Source organism: Trachurus japonicus, chromosome 10 (genome assembly GCF_045865225.1).
Source record: "Trachurus japonicus isolate A0001 chromosome 10, Traja_1.0".
NCBI lineage: Eukaryota > Metazoa > Chordata > Actinopteri > Carangiformes > Carangidae > Trachurus > Trachurus japonicus.
The window spans coordinates 7,950,663-7,978,604 of record NC_140916.1 but is presented as its reverse complement, the minus strand read 5'-3'; the positions used below and the strand labels follow the sequence as shown (position 1 = coordinate 7,978,604).

General features: G+C 44.7%; 1 protein-coding gene across 50 annotated transcripts in view; it reads right to left on the bottom strand.

Moving 5' to 3' along the window:
* rapgef2b (Rap guanine nucleotide exchange factor 2b) overlaps window positions 1–27,942 on the bottom strand; it is a 111,610-nt gene that overhangs the window by 33,840 nt on the left and 49,828 nt on the right. For 22 of the 50 annotated variants that reach the window (XM_085789092.1, XM_085789093.1, XM_085789101.1 and 19 more), the window contains exons 5-6: window positions 21,822–21,897; window positions 18,463–18,630 (exon numbers count right to left, since the gene is read on the bottom strand). In XM_085789092.1, the coding sequence (XP_085645218.1) occupies window positions 18,463–18,630; window positions 21,822–21,897 (244 nt within the window). Of the gene's footprint in view, window positions 1–4,151; window positions 4,743–11,616; window positions 11,635–18,462; window positions 18,631–21,821; window positions 21,898–26,812; window positions 27,210–27,942 lie in introns of those variants that run through there. The other 28 variants (XM_085789118.1, XM_085789124.1, XM_085789125.1 and 25 more) reach the window with 7 other exon arrangements.

Genomic DNA, 27,942 nt, shown 5'->3' with positions numbered 1-27,942 from the left:
TTGAGCCAAGATGGATGCCGGCACGACAGTAACCACACGCACTCATTAAGCTTTTCCAATCAGCGACATGACGACATGGAAACATTGTTAACCTCCATTGATCTGCGTCTTGAGTCTGAAATCACACGCTATTGTATAAATCTACTCTCTGATATGCTGCACGTCGACATGAAGCACCGAATTACAATCAGTCTCCTACCTTACATACGGAGCCTCTCTCTCTTTCTCTCTCCTTGCTCCTGTGCTCCCAATTCACCGTTCTCTCGCAAACAAATGAAGTGAGCTCTGCAGAACGGCGAGCCGAGAATACGTACAATCAGCTGTCACAGGAGGATTAAGCATCGCTCTAATGCTCGAGCCACAACATTCAGTTCTGCCTACATGTGAGCAGATGTGGCGCTCCTTAAATTACACTGTAGACCTAATGACCTAGATTGCTGGGTGGAAGCCCTGGGTGGAAGCGCTGGCTGGCTGGCTGGCTCTCAATCTCTTTACCGCCTTTACATGCTGGGGGTGAATCTGTGCTACTACAACTCTGTGGCCTCTCGATGCTGTGGGTGGCCCGAGCTCAGAGATGCATGCATGCCGACCGTGCACCCCCCTGCATGGTGTGCAAAGCAGCAGAGCCCTACTTTTTAGTGAAAAAAACACTTACATTTAAACTGCTGGTTTAAAAATGTTTGAATTATTTTGAAAAAAGACAACAATTCTCTGAATCCCAGGCAGATTTAAACTTCCTGCAGCTTGTACTTGTAGCTACTTCTCTTTTAAACATTTCACATGTGGTTTTTAACTTTGTCTGCTTATTAAAAGAGACAACAGACACATCCCAGAGTCCCCCCCCCCTCCCTGACCACGGTGGCGGAGTCTCGCTTTCCTGAGCTTCACGGATCAAGAGATTAAAACCCTTTCAGCGGGGTGTCCGATTAAATGGGCCTGATATGCTCTCTGGGCTTTCCTCTCCCTAGTTACAGCTCCACCAGTCAACACCACACAAGCCAGCAGTTGGGACAGGGAGGAGGGGAGGAGGGGAGGAGGGGGGTGGCAGAGGGGAGGAGATGATTACCTCTGATGAGGAACACAGTCCGCTGTGCTGCTATTACCATTACAGTTGTTCCAGATGTTCCTCTATGTAAAAAAGTATTCTCAAAGATGGGAAGCGAATCGATAAATCTTCAAAAAAGGTATGTTTGTTCTGCACGGACTTCATTTTACAACATCGTAAGAGATGAGGGTGATGACATTTATATATATGTTTTATTTACATATGAGATAAATAATAAAAGCAGCATGATGAAGGCTCTCGGTGTCAATTCAATGACTCCACTTTCCATCTGATTTATCTAAGGCCAGCAGGGCTAAAACATCTGGGCAAAGGCCTTATGGACATATAGACATCCATTCCATAAAATGTGCAAAGATAAGGCGACAGCATTCATGGCTGAGCTATCAACCAATAGATGAAGCCATGGAGGTCCATAAACAGCTGATAAATCAACATGAATTGTAACTGTGACTGTGCACAAGTCAACGCCTGCATGTGCGCCTTGTTGCAGCGAAGATAAAACGCAGCTGTAAGAATGGAAATCACAGGTCTCCAGAGGAAAGATAAGCAATCTGGGCATTAAACACATCACAGCCAATGGTCACGAGCCCGCTGTGGTGATGTCATTACTGTAATAGGATATGGTGGCTGTTATTGACTCTACCCGTGGCGGGCTTCCTGCTGGGTTAAATGAATATTTACACAAGCCTTCATTTATATGCTAAAAACATAAGAAAACAAAAGAGAGAAATGAAGAGGCGGGGACAGAGGTAAGACAGAGGACAGAGAGGAGATAAAGAGAAAGAGAGTATAAGAGAGATATGGTGAATCTGGACATATTGAATTTAGCTTTATCAAGACTGTGGGAAAGATGCAATTAAAAATGTCGATCAAAAATAAACTTGGTGCCAAAAAAACAAAAACAAACTCAAATACAATGCTGGGAGACAGCCAACTGCAAGCTGAGCCAAACTTACATTGTTGCATTTGTACTTCCCAATGTTTTACATAATAACTATTAGTGTGTTAACTTGCCGACTTGTCTGCTGCTTTACTTCAACTCACGGCGCATGACATGCATGTTGGACTTAAATCACATTTTGGCCGAAGAAACAACGTCATCCTGCCAATAACGATTCTTCAGTAACAATGGTGTAATGCTGGAGGGCTCATGTGCTTGTTTTTGCCTTTTGTTTGTTAAAAGTAAGTATAACAAAACGCACAATAGGTGTTTTATGGGTGTTATAAGTGTGTGGAGTGGAGCTACCACCCACGTGCTGCTGTTCTTTTCAGAGATTCCTGGAAAAACCAGCCGAATCAATGTGGAAAGATCTGTTTCCATAAAGGGATTACTCAAATGACACAGCACATCTTTATGTCTATAGATTATGGAGGTCTTATACCCACATGAGCCAAACAATGCCTTGAAATCTTGCATCACACACACACTATGTCTCCATGTTAAAAAGCCCTGGGGCCTAGAGAAGATTTAGTTTGGGCACTGCATATTTATTTGTGTAGTGCTTCTCAAAAACAAGGCAGCTACTTTACAGGCGACATAAAAAGGCTGTAAAACATGTAGACTGCATTACTAGTCTCACTTACAGAGTTGCCTTTGGCTACATATGGCAGATGAACAAATAGCACTGCACTCCTAAGTATCCACACAAAATAATATGCAACTGTGTAAAAGAAAATGTTGTAGAAATGGAGGGTGTCTGTCTCCATCTGCAGCAGAGATTAAAGGGCCCTCAGTCTCCTGTGAGACCCTAAGATGAGGTGAAAGTGGTTGAAATACGTCATCAACAATGACACGTCTATGACTATTACAAGAATATTAAGGTGATTTTTTCGTTCGGGATCTGTGCTCTATGATCCAGGAAGCGTCAAATCAGTGTGATTTACAGCTATGCCTGCCTGCCTGCATGTGTGTATGTGTGTATGTGTGTGTCTAAGTGTGTGTGCATGTGTGTGTGTGTGTGTTGCGGTGTGGTCCCGGTGTGTGAGTGATGCCAGCGGCGCTGACAGCCGATCAATCCGTTTACCGTTCAAGTGCAGATGAGGCTCGGGGGCCGGCTGCAGCTTCCAGCACCACGGACAGCGCCAGCAGCAGCAGCAGCAGCCGCGGTAAACAACCCGCTGCATGGGTCAAACCCGAGCTGCATGGAGCTGCTGATCTCTATCATCAGCATCATCATCAAACAAAACGACTACAGACGCGAAAATATCATCATTGATCTAATAAAGAGTCGAATTTCTCTTCCTCTGATTCTGAATACCTCACCTTGTATCATTTCCTGAAGGGCTGTGAGAGCTCAGAGAGGCTAAAAGGTGGGATAAGTGAATTTAGGGCAGCTTCATCTCTGCACACACACATGACATCACCTCCCATCAAACCACTCTGATGTATCGCTTATAGCCCTGCTGGGTTTTTTTCCCCCCTTCTTCTGTGCAAACTGCACCTTGACGTGTCTGATTGGCTGATGTGCTTCATTTCACGGGCTCGTCTCGTGGACCTATGATCAAATAGCCTACTGTCACATCGGTGCGTCGGAAAACATAATGTGGGCAGAGACGTCGGTGGTTAAACACACACACACACACACATCTGCAACACCACACATCTGTGCATGTGTCTTTAACCAAACGAGGCGGAAAAAAATCACTTTGATCGACAGTGCATCTTATTGATCGGATGTGTTCCGACGTTTAAACGGTCTGGCGTTGAAAAAATAAAAAAAAACGCAGCCTGCTGGGCCTGGACGATTTTTTGGGGGGGGTAAAAAATTCACGCGAGTGTGTGTCTGCGCGCGTGAGTGACAGCAAGCACATGGCGGCCGTTTCTAGTACAACACACTGACACACATCGGAGGCTCGACAGGGCAATAATCAGCCTCTGATCAACATGTTCGGGTTCCTGTCTGGTCCTCGGTCTGCAACGCGTTCATTCATCTTGCACAGGCTCGATAGAAATCCGATGCACATCCATTATAGGGCCAGTAATCATATCTAGTGGCTCATAAATGAGGGAGGGAGAGAGAGAGAGATGAAAAAAAAAAGAAAAGAAGGATGGGGAGAAAACACTGCACGTCGATAGGCTACTTACCGGGGTTTTATCTTGCTGGCTCGGGACTCCATTGCTGTCTGATGCTGCTAATGGTTTCATAATGAAAAAATGTTCGCCGGGCTAAAATCTAACATCCCGGAGCTGCTCTAAGCCACAGCGTAGACCCCCATCTCCATCAGAGCCCCCCTGCCCTCTCTCTCTCTCCTTCTCCTTCTCTCCCCTCCCTCGGCTGCACCGTCTCTCTGGCAGGAGGCGGCGGCTTGACAGTTTTGGGAGTATCCGCTGTTCCTGGGCCTGATCACACTCTCCAAACCAACAGCAGCCCCTCTGCGTTTCTTGCAGCCTCCCCGCTGCTGCTGCTCCCCACAGAAAAAAAAAAATCTTAAAACCACAGCGGAGGAGGAGATGGAGGAGGAGGAGGAGGAGGAGGAAGAAGAAGAAGAAGAGGAGACAGATAAAAAAAATCCTTTTATCCAAGCAAAGAAAACGCCAGCTTCTCCTTCTCTCCGCGCACTTGACACTCACATCTCCAGCCGGAGGAGCAGCGGCGCCGATAATAAAGCAGAAAACACAGGAGGAAAAAAAAAAGATGATGAGAAAAATGGCTGACAACACTTTCACTCACGTTTGGTTTGCTCCCTCCGCCTTTCCTCTCTCTCTCTCCCACTCTATCTATCTCTCTCCCCTCCCTCTCCCGAAAGTAAAGCCACACACACGAAAACACGCGCGCACACAAACGCCTTTATGCACCATTAGATTATTTGGAGACCGAGACGCCTGCAGCCTCCGCCGAGGTACTGTACGTTAAAGCCAGCGGTTTGTTTGTAACGGGAGGGAGGGGATGTGTGTATGTGTGTCACGGGTGGAGGAGGGGAGGCGGAGGAGGAGAAGGAGGAGGAGGAGGAGGAAGAAGAGGAGTGGGGTGGTGGAGGGGGTCGATGGGTGTATAGGGGTAAAGCCCTCCCTCCCCTCCCCTCCACTCCCCTCCTCATGCCTGACAGTGATGCTGTAAGAGCGGCAGCGATGGCTGTGTTCCTCTGGAGGGCTTACAACGCCCCCGGCGCGAGGAGAGGGAGAGACGGAGAGATGGGAGAGAGAGAGATGGGAGAGAGGCCGAGGAAGTGAAAGTGAGGAAACCATGGCACGAGATGGGAGAGATGAAATGAGACGACACACAGAGCAAAGCGACAGGCAGAGAGCTGCAGACGAGTGGTGGGAGGATGAAAAGGAATTACAGGGTAGAAGAGGAATAGATAGATGGATGGATGGATGATAGAAGGATGCGGGGAGGTTGAGAGAAAGGGGGAGAGAGAGAGGGAGCAGAGGAGCACAGTGCGAGTAATGCCATTATCACGCTCACTTCGGCACAAGACAGCGGCTGGAGCCGGTTGGCATAGTAACCGCATGAAGGAAAGCCATTTCCTGGGCGGGGAGACAGAAACGGAGACAGAAGCACTTCCTCTTGAGAGAGTGAGTAAAAAAAAAAAGGGAGGAAGAGAGAGATAGGGGGAGAGAAGGAGGAGAGGAGGAGGAGTAGCATCACTTCTTGGGTTAAAGATGGAGCTGGAGGAAGATGCAGGAGGAGGAGGAGGAGGAGGAGGAGGGAGGAGGGTGTTCAAAACGGGCCAGCGGCGGCAATGATGTCACCCTGTCACCGTCACTCAGCTGGAATAGCCATGGCAACTGGGTGAGCACGAGCCCCCCGCATCCAACCCAACACACACCCACCACCACCACCCTACCATCCATCCCTCCATCCCTCCATCCAGCTCCCTACACACCCTGCGGGTCCCTCGGTTGCTGTGGCGACGGGAGCAGCGAGACATGGCGAAATGGAGGAGGAGGAGGAGAGAGAGAGGGAGAGAGAGAGAGAGAGAGAGCGTTTGTAAAAAAGAGAAAGTGGCACTTCACCTTCACTCAGCTCTACTACAGTCAGCAGCAGTGTCACTCACACACACAGCTTCAAATAACAAACAAACAATCAAACAAACAATGGGCTGCTTTGTGAGAGCAAGAGCAGGAGGGACAGTGTGTGTGTGTGTGTGTGTGTGTGTGTGTGTGTGTGTGTGTGTTCAGGTGGCAGGCCGGGGGCCTCAAGGGACCCTGGGTATTGGCTGCAGAAGGTCTCGTATTATATGAATGTCATGAGCTGGGTTTAATGGACAATGTAGAGAGAAGACAATAAATAACAGACCTGCAGTTCACAAAACAACCAGCAGCAATCCAACACAAACACAGACCTGAGATCAGCTGTCAGAGGCCCAGATGACGAAGATGAAGCAGCACGTCACTATGAAGTGTCACGTTTTCAAAAAGTATATGACATTTATTTTTATATTTCTTATATATCATTTTGTTGTCAAACCAGTGTCCTTCATTTCTGACAGTGTCAATCATTTTCCTTCATCTTGTTCCATTACGGTTATTTTCTTGTCATTTTGATGCTACTACAAAACATTTTTTTTTTGCAATAAAGCTACTGGTCATTCATTTATCAGAAAATTATTGTTCCAGTTACATCTATGTGGTTCATCAATTTGTTGTTCTGTATATTTTCCTGATTTTGGCCTGTTTACTGGACAAAATCTTAGTTTTGAAGGTTTCACTTGGGGCAATTTTCCATATTTGTCATTTTTGAGGATTAAACAATGAATCAAAAAATGATTTGACAGATTAACAATAATGAACATAATCCTTGGCTGCAGCTGGAGGAATCGTGATGTTATTTCTAAATGATGATCAGATTTATATTGTGCTAAAATAAATTGCACCCACGCTGACTCTCAAATATAGAAAACGGTTTCTGACCCCGATTAATGCACATTTGAAAAACAGCAACAGCTAATCCAATAAAACCAATAAAACATCTGACACATTAATTTCTGTGTGTGTGTGTGTGTGCAGACAGCTGAGGCTGGAGCTTTTTGTTGTGATGCATAAAGAGCCTCGGCTGCTCCGGCTCAGACAATGCCTAGAAAGCAGCGTATACTACTACTACTACTACTCGCTGGTTTTGGAGCCGCTCCAGTCAAAGCAATGGGGAGGTGAGTGGGAGTGGGAGGCGGTGGTGGCGGCGGTGGTGGGGGAGGGAAGCTGGAGACCCGGTATGACATCACCTCTCCTGCCCCGAGCCATGATGTAATGTATCAAAACAACACACACACAAAAAAAAGCTCAGGTGCTTCGCTGTGCAGCCCGGTCATTAACGTCTCCAACAACTGCCGGCAGGGGTGGGGGGTGGGGGGGGTGAAGAGGGGCCGGGGCATCATTACATCACCGAGGCAACGAGGGTCACGTCTGGGGAATATCAGACCTCTTCCTGCCCATCCCCCCTCCCACACACACACACACACACACACACACACACACCATGTTTAAAGCTTTCTAGGAACAAACAAGCCGTTATTTTTACTGACTAATCAGGAGCTAAATGTAAAGGGAACGCGTCGGGGGAGCATCGATCCCAGAGAGCTGTGACAGTGATGTGAAAAACGCCACTTGAGAATAACATTAATGCACTCGCGCTCAATTGCAGTGTGTGCTAAATGCATGAGCTAAAGAGAGAGAGAGAGAGAGAGAGTGATGGAAGAGGGGTTGAGGGGGGCGGAGCCTCATCTGCCATTTGTAAACAGACTGTGAACCTGCCATGCCTGGCTGCGACTATCCCATGCATTTAGAGGGTGGGCCGTGTGATGGTTTTTTTTCGTTCTTCTTTTGCCTGCTGATGTGTAACATTAGAGCCATAAAAACCTCATTATGCAGCTGAATGACACACACACACACACTCACAAACACATGACGCACACACAGGCAAATGTTTTCAAGGGGGATAACAGACAAAGTGATCATTACACAGCAGCGTCTTGATTCAACTCTTAACATTCATGTTCAGAAAAAAAACAAAAAAACAACATAAAGCGCCTCAGCAGTGATTTCAGTCAATATGCTGCAATGAAAAACACAGGCTCATCGCTGTAAAGCATTCATTTAACTCATCAGATGTTCAGATCTGTGACGTCCCGACGGGTATCAGGGAAAAAACACAAGAGGAGCGACACACAAAGCCAGAAGATATCCAGCAGCACATTCAGAATCAACCCGGCGCCAATCTTTAACAAATAAAGCTACATCTTGCATCACTGAGCACTGAGACTCCGGCTCCCAATCTTCTCCTCTCTGACTTGCAGGTTTGTCTTTCTGTCTCTTGCTTGAGGAAACTTCAACAAAATGCACACACGCACACTCACACAGATACACAACATACTCTCATTTTATTGATCTGTGTCTGACACCGTTCACTGGATTTGTGCGTGAGCCAGCAGGAAGCCACATGCAGAGGAGACGCAGCAGCAGCAGCAGCAGCAGCAGCAGCAGCAGCAGCAGCAGCAGCAGCAGCAGCAGCAGCAGCACTGACTGCCAGCTCGCTGCATTAATCCTTGATGTCGGTCCCATTACAACACCTCTAAATAGCATTGTTAGAACGAGAAAGATGATCTAATAAAAAGAGTACGTTCTCATCGCTGCTACAGCCCAGGGGATTATTTCATTTATCAAACCGTTATACCTGCTCTGGATATAATTTGGCAGAAACACACACACACACACACACACACACATACACAGTCGGGGCGCGTTTAAAAGATTATGGTTGTAGGTGCACGGGGGCACAACATCTGTCATACCTCTGCACCTGCTACAGGGGTGGCAGATGAATCAAACTGGGGGAATGAAAAGAGAAGCTTGTAGAGAATGAAGCGAGTGAGTGAAAAGTTGATGATTAATTAGAGGTTTTTCCGGCTCCGGTTATAGACTAACTGTGGAGGGTTATGAAGTGGAAGTCTTCCACTACACTACAATGAGGGCAGAGGAGGAGGAGGAGGAGGAGGAGGAGAGTCGGCAGCAACAGGAAGCGAGTGTCACCTTTCTGTTTCTTACCCAATGTTCCTGTTATTCTCCATTACATATGAGAAAAAACAATAATGGAGAGAATGGTGGAAAAAAAAAGCAAGAAGGTCAAATTATGCACGTGGTGGTATAAGCCGAGGGTACAGAATAAAGAAAAACAACCGAGGGAAGCTGCCAATTCAGTTACGAGCAGATTAAATGTAGGTAATGTGACTGTGTAAGTGCAGGTGAAGTCAAAGGATTCATGTGGGCTGTAGCTATAATTATAAAGCACAAATTTGACTTGAACATGATCAACAGAGCAACACTGTTGAACATTAAACCAAGTCGCTAACACGCCTAAAGCAGCTTTACATTAGATCTCATTACTTGCATACAGTTTTATTCTCTGTTTTTACTCTGATGTGCTAATGGCCAATATCAACATTAACATACTGCTATATGATAATATTAAGTCGGTATAAGAGTCTACAAACATCAAACCACCATCATCATTCTCGTCATTGTGTTCCTCAGCATTAAAATGCATATGAAGGCTCAGGCTGTGCAGCAACAACATGTTTTACATTCATGGAGAGATATTTTAACCCTTATTCACCCAGACAAGCAGACTAGTCATTATATCAGTATGTACAGTATTTCCTGCAGCACCTATAGTGTAAATGTCTGACAGCGGCTCGGTGCTGAACAGATCAAACAGTTGTGCTATCAATTGTTTATATTAGGGAGATACCGATCAAATTGAAGTGACACAAACAACACAAACATTGCACTTTGTTATCCTCGCCCCAGCACACGCTCATTACCATCTAAATAAATGTCAATCTGTCAAATCCCCCCCTTTTTGAAAATACTCGACTTTCAAAAAGGCCTTTGAATGTCACAACTGACATGAAAAGCACATCAAATGTCAGTAAGTGTGTCCTGTGACGCCGAGCGGGGAGACGAACCGCGGCTGGTTGTAAATGAGCAGCTCGGTTTCCTCAACAGTTTCAGCTCTGTGCTGCTGCTATCCAGTGTGAACTCTGCCCAAAAATATCTGTTCTATTTCCATCAAAGCTTAATGTTTGATTTGTTGCTATAAATAACTATAAATAACTATAAATGCAGAATCGTCTTTTTTTTTGCTGTCTGTGCAGGAACAGGAGCGAGAGAGAGAGCAACTCAACGAAACAAAGGCAGAACAACTTTAACTGTGACTCAAAGTGAATGTTTACTCAGATGGTATAGAAATGAAATGCACAAGGTCGTCTTTCATCGCTCACCGTGACCATGTTTGACAGTCAAGTCATTTTCCTGGTCTTTGCTAATTGAAAAATAATATAAAACCTCTAGAGCTGAGACAATTAGTTAATTAACTGGTGAATACAAAATTAATTGATTAAGCACCCTGGTGACATTTTAAGCATAAATGCCAGTTATTCCCTGATTACAGAGTCTGAATTATTCCTGTTTTCCTTCGTCCTCGCCTTACAGTAAATTCAACATGTTTGTCTGTAAGGTGAAGACGAATACAGGAGGAAGAGTAAATCATGAAAAAGAAAGTGTACAATGAACTGTTTCTGCGTTCGCCGCCGCCGCTCCTACACAATGTCTCTTCAAAAGACGAGGCTTTTGTATCCGTGCGCAGCTGAAGCAGAGCAGGCTGTCACAAAGGACAGCTCTAAAAATAGGAGCTCGGCTTTTCCTCGGCCGTGAGTGGCAGGTTTGTTCTCCCTCGCTCTCGCATTTCTCAGCAGGTCTGAGCGCTCAACACCTTGAGCTCTGATCTTTTCAACCTCTTAACTCGCTATCCGTTTCAGCGCGGACGCTCGCTGCAGGACTCTGAGATGAAACACCGCGATACGACACGCTGGCTGGCTGGCTGGCTGCAGACCTTAATGGGGACCGGTGATGCTGTTACTGGGTTTATGTGATTTACAGCTGAAGTCCACGCGGCGTAAATGTCAGATATGCTTGGATTATTAGCTTTCAGTGCTGTCATAATCAAGCACATGGCACATTAACTAGTAGATCAACACAACAAGGAGGAACCAATAGAATAGAACAGATGAAGAGAACCACATGAAGACAGACAATATACCATTATCACATAATGCACAACACGTCAGCCGTCTTTCAGATGCTATGCACCTTTAATCAAGGAAAGTGTCTCTATTATCTATCTATTATCTCAGTGTACAGGCCCATCCGCTGCAGCAGGAGTGATGTTTATCATTATTTCTATCATCACCTGGCAACGTAATGAGGTCGAGCATGCCTATTTTCAGATTCAATACAAGATAGCATAATATATGTAATGTTTATTTTTCTTTCTCATCGAATAAAGATAATTCAATTCATGTGGTTATTAAGGTGATAAAAATGGAGTGGGAGCAGGCTTCCCTCTTCACCTTTATCAGCCTGCTTGCCGGTAAATGGAAGGTATTTATAAAGAAAGCCTACCTGTAGCTACAGATGGAGAGACACAGATTAAAACCACTAACAGGAGCACAAACACAGAGAGCTATAGGAAACACAGGGAATCTGACACAAACACATACACATACTCACACACACAAACTATAACGTGACAGACGGTGGTTAACAGATACGGTACCTGAGGTTTATTGCATTCCTGGGAGCCAGGTTAAGGAGAGAGCCATGGAAAGAAGAGAAGGAGATGAAAGTTATCAAATGTGCCGCCACAGCCAGTCAGAGAGGGATGGGAGATATTGCGGGTGAAAGCTTCACCGACATGTTAAAATGTAACGTTCTGCACCAAACTGAGAGAAAAAAAATGTCTGACTTAAACACAGACTGACTGCAGCTGCATGTGTGACTGCATCTTTGAATATTCCTCACACCTACTCTTCTCACATTCAGACTTAAAATAACCCACGGATATCTCCCGTTATTTACAGTCTTTTCCATGAAAACAAGTTCCTTCATTTCCAGTGTTCAGGTAGACATTTCTTTTTTAATGTTTAACATGAAACTTTATTTAAAAAAACACAAGTTTATATCAACCTCCTGGCAAAGAATCTTTCTCCTCGTTCTCTTCTTGAGCAGATTAATGAATATTCAAGGTGAAAATTCAACTTTCTCTGAGCCAAGGACAAGGTAGAGAACACAAGACACATGCATTATTATTCCGTCTTGCACACACATCTTCCACCATTGTAGCGTGCCTGCGGATTACTGAACAGATGACTTTTTAACTTCTCAACCTCCTCATTACCACTGCAGACACATTTCTCGACCTTGAGCCAGACAATAATACTTCAAATAATAATAAAAAAAAGGTGCCATGTTGAGTGGCTTCTGGAAATCACCGTGACTCGCTGCATTAACACTGAAAACTTTAATTAGATGAAATCTGAGCGCCTCAGTCTGACAGCTGTATTATAGCTGGACTTACATCCAAGACCACAGTTCATACAAACTGTTGGTTTCTGTTGCAGAGGACATTTGTTAACACTGCCTTACCTTTGTTGCACTGACTTCAACTTTTACCAAGCACATTTACTGACTCTTTATAAAAAAGAATAAGACGAAATGATGCAGCTGCTCGGTTGTGAACTATTCGACACACATGAAACTGAGAGCATCTTCATCTAAAATAACTCCCCCTCCTTCTCGAAGCTATTAAAAGTCGTCAGTAGACGAGCGAGCAATGTCACCGCCAAGGACACTTCAACGGAGCATATGATTGCTGGTGGACACATTGACTGTTTGAGGGATTAAACCTGTGACCTTCTGATTACAGGGCCGCCTCGCTAACCACCAGGCCTCGCACCGGACGGGAGGGAAAGAGTAAAAGGAGTATTGATCGTCTGCCTCCTGCTTCTTGTATAATTATAGAACAGCTGTTTGGGGCCTTGGATGCCCTCCTGCCTGGCCACGGAGTAAAACCCAGAGGAGGAATATTACTCATCTGGGGCGGAGTTTAGAGGGGGAAAAGGAAGAAGAAGAGGAAAAAGAGGAAGAAGAGGAGGAGATAATGTAGATGGATAAACATCAGGAGTGTAGCGTTGAGTAAACACCAGGCCTTAACAGCCGCCACATCAACATTTCATTTCAAAGTGAGTGACAGACAGAATCTGTACAGAGGCCTTCAGCGAGAGGCTGAGTGAGAGATCAGGCAGAAAATCTGTGTGTGTCTGTGTGTGTGTGTGTGTGTGTGTGTGTGTGTGTGTGTGTGTGTGTCAGGTTCGACGGCACAAATGGCTGTTGATATTAGAGGGAGAGATAACGTGTGCGAGATAAAGTGCAAAATGGAGAGCTACTGAAAAATGGAGATTACAAGCCTTTTTGCCAGGGAGAATATATAAAGATCAAGTGCACAAATGTGTGTATGTGTGTGTGTTTGTGTGTGTGTGTGACAGAGTGAGTGAGAGAGAGAGAGAGGGGGAGAGAGGGAGAGTGATGCTAGAAATAACTGGTGTCCACTGTGAACAAGGCGCCCAAGTGTTAACCCACTGCTCTGAGCGCACGAGGACACGTGTTGAATTCTAAACACTGTCCTCTTTCACTGGCCCTGATTTATCCAGGACACATCTATGGAAACAGAAATTTATTTTTATTCTCCTCTATCCTTAGCCTCGTTAAATCCCTGGATTGCCATCTCCGCATCCAAGCGATGACAAACTACAAATTTAGGCTTAAAACCATATCTGGGTGGGTATAAGGGCACGACTTCCTTTAGATACGAGGGGATAAAACCTGCAGAGTGGTAAAACAGAGGAGGAACTTAGACCACGTTGTAAATCAGGAGCTTTTAAGTAGGCGTGGTCTTTGACTCTGGCACTAAATCTGAACGGCACATTAGAAGTAAAGCCACAAAGTGCCATCTTTCACCTCAGAGATACTGCAAAGGTCGGTCAGTTCCTCTTGAAAGGCTAAAATGCTGCTTTACTGTGACACACACACACACCTGTCCAAACCACAACAAGCTCCTGTACAACTTGTTCAGGACTTGTGCCCATGAAGGTGTGTGTGTGTGTGTGTGTGCAGCCCTCGCTTTAATTATAACTGTCAAGTGATTCACATATAGGTGGGGTGCACAGCTGCTCTCCCCAGTTGCAAAAAAAACACAACTCCAGTCTTTCACAGCTTTGTGGGCGGGGTTAAAGAACAGAGATGTTATCTTCATGTGGCAGAGCCAGAAAAACAAGGTGAGGAAAAAAATGGCAACAGATAAAAACCGCCTGAACCGGGCTGATGGCACCTCTTGAATCCACATGATTGTTTGATTGTTAGGATGATCACTCTGAGCAAACCACAAGCATTAACCACTTTTGTTGTCACCTGTAAAAATCCGTTAGACGCTACGGATTCCTGTTACCGTGACCACAAATTGAGATTTAATATTTTATAGCCTGTGCGTCCTCTGATGACCTCCTATTGGCCATATCTAGAACAACAATTGTCTTCTTTGCCCTTCTGTGTTAATATTTGTCATTAAATTGTAAAGCACATTGCTTTAAATAATGATAACTGATTGACTGTAAATGGAAGCAGCTAACGGTTCGGTCCTTCCTGGTCACAGTCAGCTGATCTACATGATTTGCAGGGATATTATTCTTCAGGCCAGACTGTATTTACAGATTAAAGAAATAACTTGCATTAAGTTTGAACCCTGAAAGCCAAATAATCCTCACTTCACGCAGATAATAGCTTCAGCTCGTGGTGGAGAATGGGGGCTGGGGGTAGTTGTGTGTGTGTCTGTGTGTGTGTGTCTGTGTCAGCACTCCCACTGGGAGTTCCACTACTGGGTTAGCATTACATTTATGTCTTAGATATTAAGCCGGCGCTCTCCAGACTAACTCGCAGTGACGGAGCATGTTCAGTCAGTTACAGTCTGTGACACCAGCAGCTCACACAGCTGTTCGCAGGACAGGAAGTCTGGTCTGTGCACGGGATCGAAGCTGCGACCTCGCAGTTACAGTTACATCCCGCTCTCTCGCTATAAACACGCGCCGGCCGTCCATGCTACTAGCAAAAAGAGACTTCTTCTCATTTTGAAGACGATGATTTAATGCAGCTCTGAGGACGAAGGCTGGCGCTGGTGTGTCACAGCTCATCATGCTCAAAAAGCCATTAAGATTTTAAATGAAGTGGTTCACTCCACTTTTTTAATGCGAAATTCATCTCATCGCAAATAATCTCATCCTCACGTAGCTCAATGTTCAAATTTGCTCCCCTAATGATTCTTGCCTTTAGAGAAGCAATTTCACGATCAGAGGGGAAATGACTTTTTTTCTTCTTCTTTAAAAAAAAAGAAAAAAAAGAACCATTTTTCAAATGAGACAAAAGCAGGTTTGGTTAGTGAGCAGGCTGGGACAGGAGTCGTAACAGGCCACATTATGGATTAATCTGACTGTTTTCTCAATCAATTGATTAGTTGTGAATCTATTCAGGAGCAGAAATGAGCTAAACATGAGCATAATCATTTCTAAAATCCTAAACTTACATCATCAAATATCGTTTTGTCAGACAAACAGAACATGAACTCATTCAAACATCTAATCTGTTTTAAAAGTAGTTGCCAAATATGTTTTTATTGATCAACTACACAATTAAATAGTTAGTCTTTAAAAAGCTTTTATATGGATTGATTCTGACCTCACTGTTCCCACAGACACGTTTGACATTTAATAGAATAAACAAGTGAAAAATTAATAAAAGTTTGTCAATAATCATCTCAGCCGTAATAAATCTCTTCTCTCTCCAGAGGTTCATCATCATCACGCCCACTCAATGAGCTCCGGTGCCTTTAAAATCACTGACTCCTCTGATGTTTTCGTACCTGGCCTCACATTTGCCTTCGCAGGAGTGACTAAGCTGAATAAAAACCTTGCCTGCTTGAGAGATTTCCTTTCTTCAATCCCAAGTTTCTCCTCTCCTGTGCATTTCTCACCTCCTTAAATATGCCTCGGGGTAGGCGGAAGGAGACTCTGAGCGGTGCCTGGCATCCTAAATTCTGGAAGATTAGCTTACTGTGTCAGCTTAGCATCCGCCCAGATTCATTTCTCTGTCGCTGTGCTCGCCTCCACCCCTCTGTCATCATCATCAGCAGCAGCAGCAGCGGCGGCGGTGGCTCAGCTAGCTTTGCCTTCCCTACTGTACTTCTGAGTGCACTGCTGGTGTTAAGTTAGCTCCCTTCCCCTTACTGTACGTCTAAGTGCACTCGAGCGGAGCCCATTTGGGACTGCCGGTTGCCATGGCGCCGCTCCATCCTTCCCACAGGAACTGCTGCACAGGCGCGAGGAGAGTCGAGTGTGTGACGGGGAGATGTCAGGCCATGAGAAAGTTCAGTGCAGCGTTTTGAATCAAAAAACACAAGCCGGGCTATATTTAGGGAAACAGGGTGGGGCAGCGTGGAGGCAGGAGGAATTGGAGGAAGGAGGAAGAAGATGACATTTGCCGCAGTTTTTTCCCTTTTTAAGCGCGATTGTTCCTCGGCGTTCCGAGAAGAACTGGTACACTGACAGAAACCTCGAGGGAGCGGCAGGAATGAAGGGAATGCAGTGAAATTGTGCAGAACAGGAAAACCTCTGCGTGCTGGGTATTTACATCATTAGTGTGAAAACGCTTTGCTTCCTATTCCCAGGGAAAGAAAGCACAGGGGGAGAGAGAGGAGGGAGGGGAGAGAAGGCCTGGTGCAACGCAACGGGCAACTAAAACTCTCCCTCTGCTGGAGGCAAATCCCTGCACATGGGTGAAGCCAGGACTCTCTATGGCACCGGGAGTGAACCAGACTGGAGAAAGTCAGAGTCACAGGCCACAACTCTGCTTTTATGTTGTCAGTGTATGAAGTCACAGTCACAGTTAGCTGATCTGTCTGACCTCTAAAGAGTCCGATCAGTTATTAGATGTATTGTCTGACAACTGAATGTACTTTTATTACTGCTGTTTTATGCATCATGGGTTCAAATTGTGGTTTTCATGTGTGTAGTGGTTTTATTTATGTTTTGAGCCCTCAACAGATGGATAATAAAGTTTTTTGAATTGAATTGAATCAAATTAAGCAAATGTAAAGCATTTTGCACAGGTGCATTATTTAAAAACAACAACAACCATCATATAAAAAGAAAACAGCTGTAAGATTAATTAGTTTGACTATTGCATTCTCCTTTCCCCAACAAATCTCTTCTTTCACTTTCTTTCAAAACACAATCACAATAAATAAATCACATATTTCCCTAAACGACATATCAGTAGTAGAAGACCATCAAGACTCTTCTATACTGTGTGTGTAACTCTCTGAAGTCAAACTAGACTAGAAATAGATGCCATTTAAAAACTTTTCACATTTCACATTACAGCCCATAGACCTGTTGAGTGCATCCTTAGCAACCGTTCACAGTACCAATGTTATCGGTGCAGACTGAGAAGCATCATGGGATGGGAAGATGATATTATGCAGTTCTTTGAAACAGTGCTCATGCAAACTGTGACATGTTGCAGGAGCAGATCATACTGTATGTATGAGCACCAGAACCAGAAAGTGATTTACCGACAAAGTCAGAGGATTTAAACACAAAGCAAACATTAAAGTGAAATCCAAAAACCATCTTTTTCCTCATAATTATTACATTCTACTCCAAAGATGATATTGTTACATCTCATATTCATCTCAAAGTCCCTAGATGTGGTCTAGAGACCAGAGGTTGGGAAACACCACTTCAAAAGACACAACTCTCAAACTGAAACTAATTTCATTTCCACTGGTTGGATGAGCATCACACACAGCAACAAGTCTTTTGAGGAAAAGATGGATTCTCCAGTTGTAAAGCAAAAGCAAACACTGACTGTATTCACTGTTTTACATCATTCTCACAAGTTTGTTGTTGCAGACAACTACAGAAGGATGCATTTGTGTAAGGGGAGTTTAAGCACAACCCGAGAAGATGGAGAAAGAAGTGCACAGAAACATGAAAAACATTTCACATTGCAGAAACTTTCTAACAACTATAAGCAGCAGAGACACTGGGATGCTCAGAGAATTACAATAAACACTTATTAAAGAGCAAGAAAGAGCAACACACTGAAGCCAGCGGGAGCCATGAACTACACAGGAGGAGATCTAATCTAGAAAGAACAGGTAAAACAGCAATTACACACTACAGGGAGGAAAGCTCAGAGTCAGGATCAGGAAAACAGGCTGCTGCGGGGGAGAAGAGAGCCCTTCTCCAGGACACACAGAGACATCACAACAACACAACACAACACAAACAACCTCAGCTGAGGCCACCGCAGAGAGACAGAGAGGGAGAGAGGGAAAACACCAAGTTGGTGAAACAGACAAGACAGGAATTTTCAGCGAGAGATTCATTGTGCAGAAGGAGCAGGAAGACACACAAACACAACGGCAACGCTGAGCCTCGCAGCGCACAGCGACCCACCGCACCGCAGCGAGGATATATAAACACAACAACCACAACACTGGGGCGACACTCACCGTGTGGTAGCCCCGGGCTATGGGCGGCTTTCCGGTGGGGTACGGATCCACCGTGTCGATGATGGTCTGCCTCTCCCCCTTCTGGTTAATCTTCCGAAAGCGCCGCCGGGACTGTCTGTGCGAGGCTTGTCGCTGAAAGTACTCCTCATTTTCATCCATATAGTCCACCTGGAAACCAGAGGGAGAGGGAGAGAGAGAGAGAGGGGGGGGTGTGACTGCCTTTCGTCTTCATTCACGCTCCTCCCCGCTCGCCCCCACCCCCCAAAAAACACAAACACACACTCATCCCAAAAAACCCCACCCTCCTATACTCCGATTCCTCCTCCTTCTCCTCCTCCTCCTCTTCGCCTCTCATTGCGTAAAAATAGCAGTGTGTGTAGGATGCTCGATGCACACCTACGTCAAAGGGAGCTCACGGCACAAAAAAAAGAGAGAGATGGAGCGAGAAGGAAAAAAAAAAGAAAGAAAGAAAGAGGCCCTTCTGCATGAAAGGATGAGTGAGGAGAGCGGGAGAGAGGGAGTAGATCGGCAGGCAGGCGGAGATAAACAGAGATAAAAAGCTGGCGGAGTATACAGATGAAATAGAGACACTCTCAGCTCTCTCTCTGTTAAACATATTAACCACAATGAAATTACATGTTAAAACAAGATAAAATCCATGTTTCCATTTTTAATGAACAGAAAGAAGGAGGAGGAGGAGGAGGAGGAGGAGGAGGAGGAGGAGGAGGAGGAGGAGGAGGAGAAAAAACATTTTCCAAGTGGAAACTGGCACACGATGCTACTTTAGCACAGAACTCAGTGAAGTTATCCTCTACAGTTTTTCTAAATGCTCCCTTAAATGAGACCGCTCTGTTGCCTGGCGGCTTTGGGTCATTATGGGATGACATATTGAAGTTTTTTTCTTCTTCTTCTTCTTCATTTTCAACCCCTCTCCTCTTCCTCTTCCTCTCCTTCACTGCGGCTTCACATTTCACAGTGCTCAGCCTTTGGGATTACACTACTAAAATCTCTCTCTCCGCTGTACCAACTGCTGCCATGACAACAGCAGGAGAGTTGTGTGTCTTGTGTCTGTGTGTGTGTGTGTGTATGCGCGAGTGAGAGCGCATATAAGTGTGATTGTGTGTCTAATTGCAAACAACAGCAGGAGAGTAGTGTGTCTGTGTGCGTGTGTGTGTGTGTGTGTGTGCGGCGTACAGTATGGACACGTGAGCTGTACATTCATTCGTCGACGTCTCTTCGATCTTGTTTGCATGTGTGTGAATCTTCCTCAGACTCGTATCAGTGGGAGTTTATCTATATATTTGCGGCAGCACAAAAATAAAAAAGCCTCTGGGTAATTACAGAGTAGCTTGGCACCTATAATAGCAAAGGAGGGGGTTTAAGGCCACTAAGTGTCTGCAGCGAGCAGAGTGCAGGGTGTTATTACCGGGGGTTTGTGAGCCTGATACAGTCGAGGCTCAGTTAACAGAAGCAACCTCCATATGTCAGATTACTGACATGTGGTGTGACTGCGGCGCTGCCAGCCACTCATTATTCAAACATGTCAAGAGATGGGTTGCATTTGATCGCTTCTTTAAAAACAAAAAAACTGGCGGAGGACGGATGTGTACGTGTTAGAAATGGCGGAGAGTGAGTTAAGTGCATATGTGTGATTTTTTTTTTTTTTTTAAAGAGGCAGCATCCAGTCGGTGAGGAAACACAAATCTGCATCTCAGCTCTGGTCAGATGGTCAGTATGCAGGATCATGTTGGCTTCACTATCCTCAGTGTGTGTGTGTGTGTGTGTGTGCAGTGGGCTGGCTAAAGGAAAAGGTGGTCAAAATATTTGCACAGCTTTGTTCACAGCTCTCGACACACTGCTGCCTGCGACTGGTCAACAACAACACACTGATAAACATGCTAATTCTGTTTTATATGTGAGCTGTGTTGGTCCTGCTTCTTCTTTCAGGCCTTATCAATGTAAATGTGATTTGTGGAAGTTACAATGAGGATGTTTGCCGTGCTTTTAATCATACAGAAACACTATTCCTTTTACTTTTTATATTATATGACAGTTTGTCTTATCTTTAAGGTGGTACACAGTATGGATTAAGCTAAATCCAATAGAAACATCTCCTAAAGCTTCAAACTGTTTGCAGCTGTGGACTTCAAGTACCTATTCTTGCAACTGTGGTAATTAAGAAACTCATTGTTTAGGTATTTTTCATAATTAACTGATAGAAATATCTTTTCTTTAAGGTAAAGTCCCAACTTCTCTACAGATTAAAAGATAATGAAAACAGTCATTAGTTGAAGTCCCATGATTTGTTAATCCCCCTGTGTGGACCTCCCTGATTGCCCATTAAGAGTTTAAACACCAGCATTATTCAAGATTTAAGATTTTAAAAAGTTAAAACTGAATAAAACATCTTATCATTAGATTAATTTCCTCCAACTTCCTTTCCTGCTGTATTTTTTTTTTTGCTTGCATATAGTGTTTCATTAGATGAACCGATCCAAGCTGCATGAAGTGAAGTGCACACACACATTATCTCACAGCATTGTGATTAACAGCTGTTCAGATTTTTGCACAAGGTGGATTGTGTTTCGAGCGCTGGCTGCAGCTGATTGGTGCAGAAATCATCAGCAGAACTGCATCTATTGTGATCTCTGGGCCTCGGAGGGCTTCTGTTCAACAAATGACTGTATTGTGCGGTTGCTGCTACCTCTTTGCTTCCGTGCCCCCATTGAGACGCGAGTGATTTGTTCTCAACAACTTCTTCTGTGAGCCAGCATTTGATTTTTCCATAAAACTGGGTCAGAGCTTTTTCTTACCAACCTTGGACTCGTGCAACCACCACGAGCTGGAAGGACTCCAGCAAAGACACGGTTAAATACTGCTGTGATAAAATATCAATGGGGAGGCGCTTACACTGATTAGTCGAAAAAACATCACCGGGCCAACTCTCAAGGACGTTGTTTCAAACCATTACCACACTCTGTTGTGGGGGTAATGTGCATTTGATGGTGCACATAGGTACAGTTTGCTCTTACATGGGTTTACTAAATCAATTAGCAGTATTATTTTTCGGTCTAGTAATATCAGAGTTATAGCTTTAGGGTTTTAGAAAGTCATTACCGCTGGTTTTCAATCAAAGATCTAAAACGACAGGTTTGCAGAAACACAACACTGCTGTGATTCGGTTCAAAAGTGACGGAAAGTGTGAGAATGTTCTTTGCTTTCGAGTCTTTCTCCCACTTCTCTGGTAACTGCACACAAGGATTTACTATTTTATGTGTGAGGTTGTGCGAATGGGTGTGTGTGTATGTGTGTGTATGTCTGACACTTGCGTGCTGAAGTGTCTGAAAAATGGGACTCACCACAATCATCTCTGAGGGTTCCAGGACGATGCACTCACATCCGCGTCGCAGGCTGCCTGCTGATCGCTTCCCAAAACTAGAGAAGGAAAGAAAAATAGAAAACAAATGAACAAAAAAAAAGTCAACACTCGCCTCGATAAAGTGTCAGTTTATGTCATTTAACCGTCTCGTCTGTGACTGAAAAGCACCTCGGCATTCTCCCCTCGAGTGTGAAACCTCACGCGGCCGCGGCCAAAAAGCACGTAAACGCCTGCGGGAGCCTATAAGAGCCACTGTGCCCAACATCTTAAATATGCAGTATGGAATTCTTGTATAAAAATGTGAAACAGAGCAGCATTGAATGGACAGTTCCCCCTTTCAGCTGCGACCCCCCTTCCCCACCTCCCACCTGATGGGAAACACCCGCCTCTGGAAAAGTCCACTCTCATGACGTCACGGCCTGTACAGTACTGCAGCTTCACACTCCTTACGATAGAGAGGGAGAGAGGTGGTGGTGGTGGTGGTGTGGGGGGAGGAATTGGGGAATATTAAAGGCAGCAGAGACCTAAACGCCTCACAGAAGGGCAGCAGCCCCTGGAAACTCTGAGCATGAGGAAATCAAACTTGTGGGCTGGGTGAAGAATGCCGCCTTTGTCCCGCGCCCGACCTCGATGCAGCGACATAAGAGCTTCCTTGTTTGTTATTTCTATCGTCGTCCGATTGGGAACGTGACCCACATCTTGTTGATTTGCTGATTATTTTTTGTTAGATAAACTCGAGTGACTCCACAAAAAAAAAAAAAAGGCCACTGTCGAGTCGCTGTGCATGCCATCCCTCTGTTTCATTATTCAGATTCAGGGGCTGGGATTGTTGAGTGAGAGATGTTTCGCTTTAAATTTTAATTTGAGCCACACGCATAATTTTATTCAGAGTTTTTGGAGCTGAAATGATGAGCCTATTAATCACTTTGTTATGTAATTACAGAAAATGGCTGCAGTCAATTAATTGAGTAATTGACTGGATTTAGTACTTTTTTCTGTTAGGCTATTTTATTTCTTAACTGCATCATCTGTTAATATGTTGTATTTTAATTTGGTTGTTTATGTTGTCAGTTGTTTTCATCTATTATTTTACTCTGCCAGTGTTTTGATAGGAATGTGGCTTTTTCTCATAGTATTATTATTGGTTCCAGCTTCTCAAATACGATGATATGATCCTACCCATCTCTGTATGTATAAATGTTTTTGCCAAAACAAGCAACTTCTGGACATCCAGTAAGTTCTAATGGATGTTTTTCATTCCTAAAAAAGGAGGGTTTATGAGTACAAAAAGCCAGCAGATAGTGAAAATAATCATTTTTTGTATCACAAATCTTTATTCGTTCTCAGTCAAGCCAGCTCTCCACAGTGAGTATTTCACAGATGAAATGTGTGGCTACCTGCACGAGGCCGTGGAAGTGGCAGCTCTCATCAGTCAAGTGGACAGGTGTGGACCTCAGGCACAGCGTGGCCTGAATGCTGTGGAGCCCTGGGCCTGTGGCAACATGTTGTGGGCAGAGCTCGGTCGGCCTTGGACATAAACACTGCAAAGAGCTGGTGACGCTCTACCTGCTGCTGCGGCCAAGAGCAAATAAAGATTTTTGTGGTGCCTTTTATTTTCTAAAAAGTCAATTTAGCTGGCTTTGCTTTTTCTCTTTCTGCCTCCATTCACAGGCTGTGTAGCCTTTGTTGGGTTTTGTGTTTTGTTTTTTTCTCCTCTTTTGTCAGCCGTTCCCTTGTTTCTCTGCCAGAGCTGCAATTTTATTGGACTAATTTGTCAACTTTCTGATGCCTTTTGAACAACAGTTTGTCAAATCGCTGCCCGACTCTCACTGAGCTACTGCTGAGCAGCACGAACTGAAAAATCAAAGACAACATGAGTGACTGTGTCCGGACCACATGCGAGCTGGGAGACGGCGAGAGCGGCAGCGAGGGGGTTAATGCTGATGGCTGCAGTTTGCTTTGCCTGAGCTTCAGTTTAATGCGTTTTAACTCTGCTAGCATCCCTGACAGACACACACACACCAGCCTGGATTCTACCACAGGGCCAAACAGAGCAACGGCCTGGGAGAGCTTACTCAGTGTTTCACTCATGCTCCTGCAAGAAGACAATTGCTGTAATTCTTCTGCAACTTATATTTCCAGCAGAGATGATTTGTCAGCTGGGCAGCAGCTTCAGAAAAAAAAAAAAAAAAAAAAAAAGCGCACAAATGCTTTTGATCTGTTTTTTTTTTTGTTTTGTCTAACAGACGGTTGGAGCTGGTTACAGCTCTTATCCTGTTGAGCCTCTCTTGGCTGGCGCTCTCCTATGGAAAAGGGAGCAGCAGCGATTCCACCCATTAGAAAACACAAAACACGTTGGGCCACCGAGCGCAAACCACCAAAAAGTGACATGTTCAATCATGTTCCTCCATCACATTCCTGACAGTAGTAATCCATTCCTCCATTTTGCAGGAGGCAAATGCCACTGGGAATGTGAGATATTAAAGAGGGGGATTATGGAAGTGCAGAGTGAGGGGGTGGGAGGATTTTTTTTCTAACACAAAAAATGTCTTGTTTGGAGATTAAAGCCTCCACTGCACTATGACTAGTGCTGAGCAAATATAAAAGTACCCAACCTGTCATGTTGGTGTCTGTATATTAGACTGCAAATATTAAAAAAAACTCTTGAATAAACTTTCAATTCTCCCAACAGATGCTCGACTGGACCAGGATGTGGGAACCTCAACACCATCAATAGCACACACATTGCAAAGTTTGACCTGTGCAAATATTTAATCTTTATTAGCTCTATTAATGACGCCAAAGTGTGCAATGCACACGCTATGAATAATTAAACGCAGAGCAATATTCAGGTCCACAACGCACAGCGAGGTAAGGTTTGTGCTTTCTTTGTCGAGAACTGCAGAGTGTGTTCGGCAGCAAACCTACGCCAGCAGATAAGAGGATGAGTGCCAGGTGCTCAGGTACGTATGAAACTGTTTTATAAAAGATTATCAGCATCTTAACTCTCCATACCAAAAGGCTTCTGGAGAATGCATAATCTTTACTTCACTAGTCATCAAAAATACATCATGCAAAACATAAATATGTAAAAACGTTTATGTGCGCCAATACATCTGAGTTGTTACATTCAATATGCATGTGGTTGAACAGGGTAAGCCACAGTCTCTTGTTCTGAGTCATTAATTAATGAATGTCAAAAAAAAGCTGCAGTTGCAAAATCATGCAACAATCCTTCCGCTTTATGAGGAAAACAATGCTGGACCTCTTCCTTTCTAAGTATCACGCTGACCTTTGTTCGTGTGACTCAGAGCGGCACCTGTTGCACAAAGATGACATCCAGATGACACCACTGGTCACTGACGTAATGAATTGTTTCAGAACATTTCACAACTTCTGTCTGTCCAGGAAATTGATGTGGTTCATCAATGAAAATCTGAGAAATTAGTCATAATACAGTACCAACATGGCTTCAACCAATCAAACCCCCCCCCACACACTTTTTTTTTTAAACAGCTCAATTTATACCAATTCAACTGCTGTTTACAGGTGACTGACTAGTTCACAACAACAGCTGGAGTCAGACACATGAAAAACAGTGTCGACATTTCTTAAAAAAAACATTTCCTTTTTTTTTTTTTGCTTCTCTCTCCGACCGTCAGACACTTTGCGTGAGCTGCTCTCAGACAGACAGCCAGTATCTTATTTTCAGATTAAACCCCGTAGCTCTCCATCTCTCTCTCAGTTGACTGACTGACTGACATCTCCTCTGCCTCGGTGGCCTTGCGTCCCTCTCTCCTACCACCACCCCCACCACCCCTCCCTCGTTATACAACAAGCCTGGGCGTCTGGAATGTCATTCCACATGCATCACCAGCCTTTCACTCGGCGAGCCCAGCAGCCCCACTGCCAAAGCCTCGGATCCACTCTGCTGCCGTCTGACTGAACCGGAGCGGAGCCTCATCTGCAGCCGGACGGTGAACGGAGGAGACGCTGATGGTGATGGTGGTGGTGATGGTGGTGGTGGGGCGGAGGGGGGGTTTCTTCACTCTTGTTAAGCTATTTAACTAAGTAAGCGGTGAGAAGGCCCACCAGACCTTTAAGACGAAGATTAAACCCCCTTTTGGTTATGCAAGACTTTAGACCCTGTACAGAGGGAGGGGTCATACAGGAGGTGTTTAGTCAATGACAACAGCATCCAGGATTGAAGGCTTTGCGGACATCCCCACCACCCCCACCCACCCACCACCACCCCACTGTGAGCTGCTGCAGCTGACCAACACGACCACCTCTCACCTCACCTCACAAAAACATAAACAGAGTTCCTTCAGAGTTAAGAGCACAGGCCGGACCTTCGCCCCGCCACTTCTGAAATAGAAGCTGACACCACCGCCAAGAATGTGTGATTGACTCGTGACTTCTGCTTCCAGAAATACAACTTCACTGGCATTGTAATGGCAGAGAGAGAGAGAGAGAGAGAGAGAGAGAGAGAGAGAGAAAAGGGCACTGATGTAGAGAGCTGAAGAGAGAGAGAGAGCGACAGGGGCTAGCTAACTTCTCCGAGACGAAGTAATCAATCATCACCGCAGTGTTTATCATCGGTTTCTCACACAGCGGGAGCTCCATCTTTGTTTTGGTTTCAAAGTTGCCCAAAAAGTCGTCTCTAACCTCCTACACCCCCCAAAAAAACAAAAAAACATGAAGAACAACACACCCCTTTTCCTGGCAGCACACTCTGCTCACTCACAAATCCAAAATAACATCAAAGCCGTGTTTCACATTCCAGACTTGAAGGTTTTACTGCAACCAGCTCCCGCTTTGGAGACGAGTCAGGTTTTTAAATTACAACCAAAAACACTGTGGAGTTTTTTTTTTTTTAAGGCAGTGCTTTAGTGACTCACACTCACACACACAGAGAGACATGCATACACAGCAGTTAGAGTAACATGCTGCCGTGGTCTGGACACTCACCCCTGGCTGTCCAAAGTGCGCCCACAGTGACACCAGCTCCACCAACACCTGATAAGATAACAGGGTCTCTTCTTGCTCAGAAATAAATGTCCCCCCAGCTGTTAGTTAGTCCACCACACTGAGTCCACCGGCGAGCATGTTCCACGTCCCAGGACTTTGGTGTGACTGCGGCATATCGTCCTGCGTGCACGCCCCGGCGCTGCTTGCCTGAGATTTGTGTGTGTGTGTGTGTGTGTCAGAATGGGAGTGTGTAGCTCTGAAAGTGTGTGTGTGTTTGTGGATCAGCCCGTGTCCAATGGCTCTGCCCCTTTTCTCTCTCTCCCTCTCCCTCCCTCGCTCTCTGTGTGTAGCGTGGTGCATCGACTACATCCAGCATTCCAGCGTACGACTCACTTCCTGCTACAGGGTTACAAGTGAGTGAGAGGGCGGGGTGTCTGTGTGTGTGTGTGTGTGTGTTACGGGGGAGTGGGTAGATGTGGACAGTCCCCATCCTCCTCCTTTTACAGTACAAGTTACTCACAAACCCTCGGACAACATTGTAAAACATGTCATAACAGATATAAAGCGTCCTTATAGCTCTGTCAGAACCGTTTTATTGAGGTGACATGTTTTTGTAAAAAGAAATATCCAAAATCCCCTCCAAACTTCTGACTCTAATATGTCAACAAAATAAAACAAGAATTTTGAAAGGGGCTTTATCCATTGTTCAGATTTCGGTTCTGGAAATGTAATGCAAATTTGCGCATATTTCATTAGATATTGCTTCATTTACATATTTAAACATAAAATTTGACAAAACTTGCAATACAAAAAATATTTGTCTTACTGTAAGTGATAAACTTAGGAAGTTACATGGTGATATGTGATAGTTAAAATTTTTACCCTATTCACCTGTAGTGTCTTTTAGTGTGTTTTATGTTCTTATGCACTTTTTGTGTGTCCGTGTCTGTGTGTTTCAATTTGTTTCCATTAAAATTTGTGGTGACGCCAAATGTGAATCAACGTTCTGAGAAGTAAAGAGTCTGTTTCAGCCACTTCCCCATTTCTCTCTCTTTCTTTTTAGTCAGAAACATGAGCTGTGTGGACTGGACTCCACGCCTATCAATTAGCTCTGATCCCTTTCTTGAATG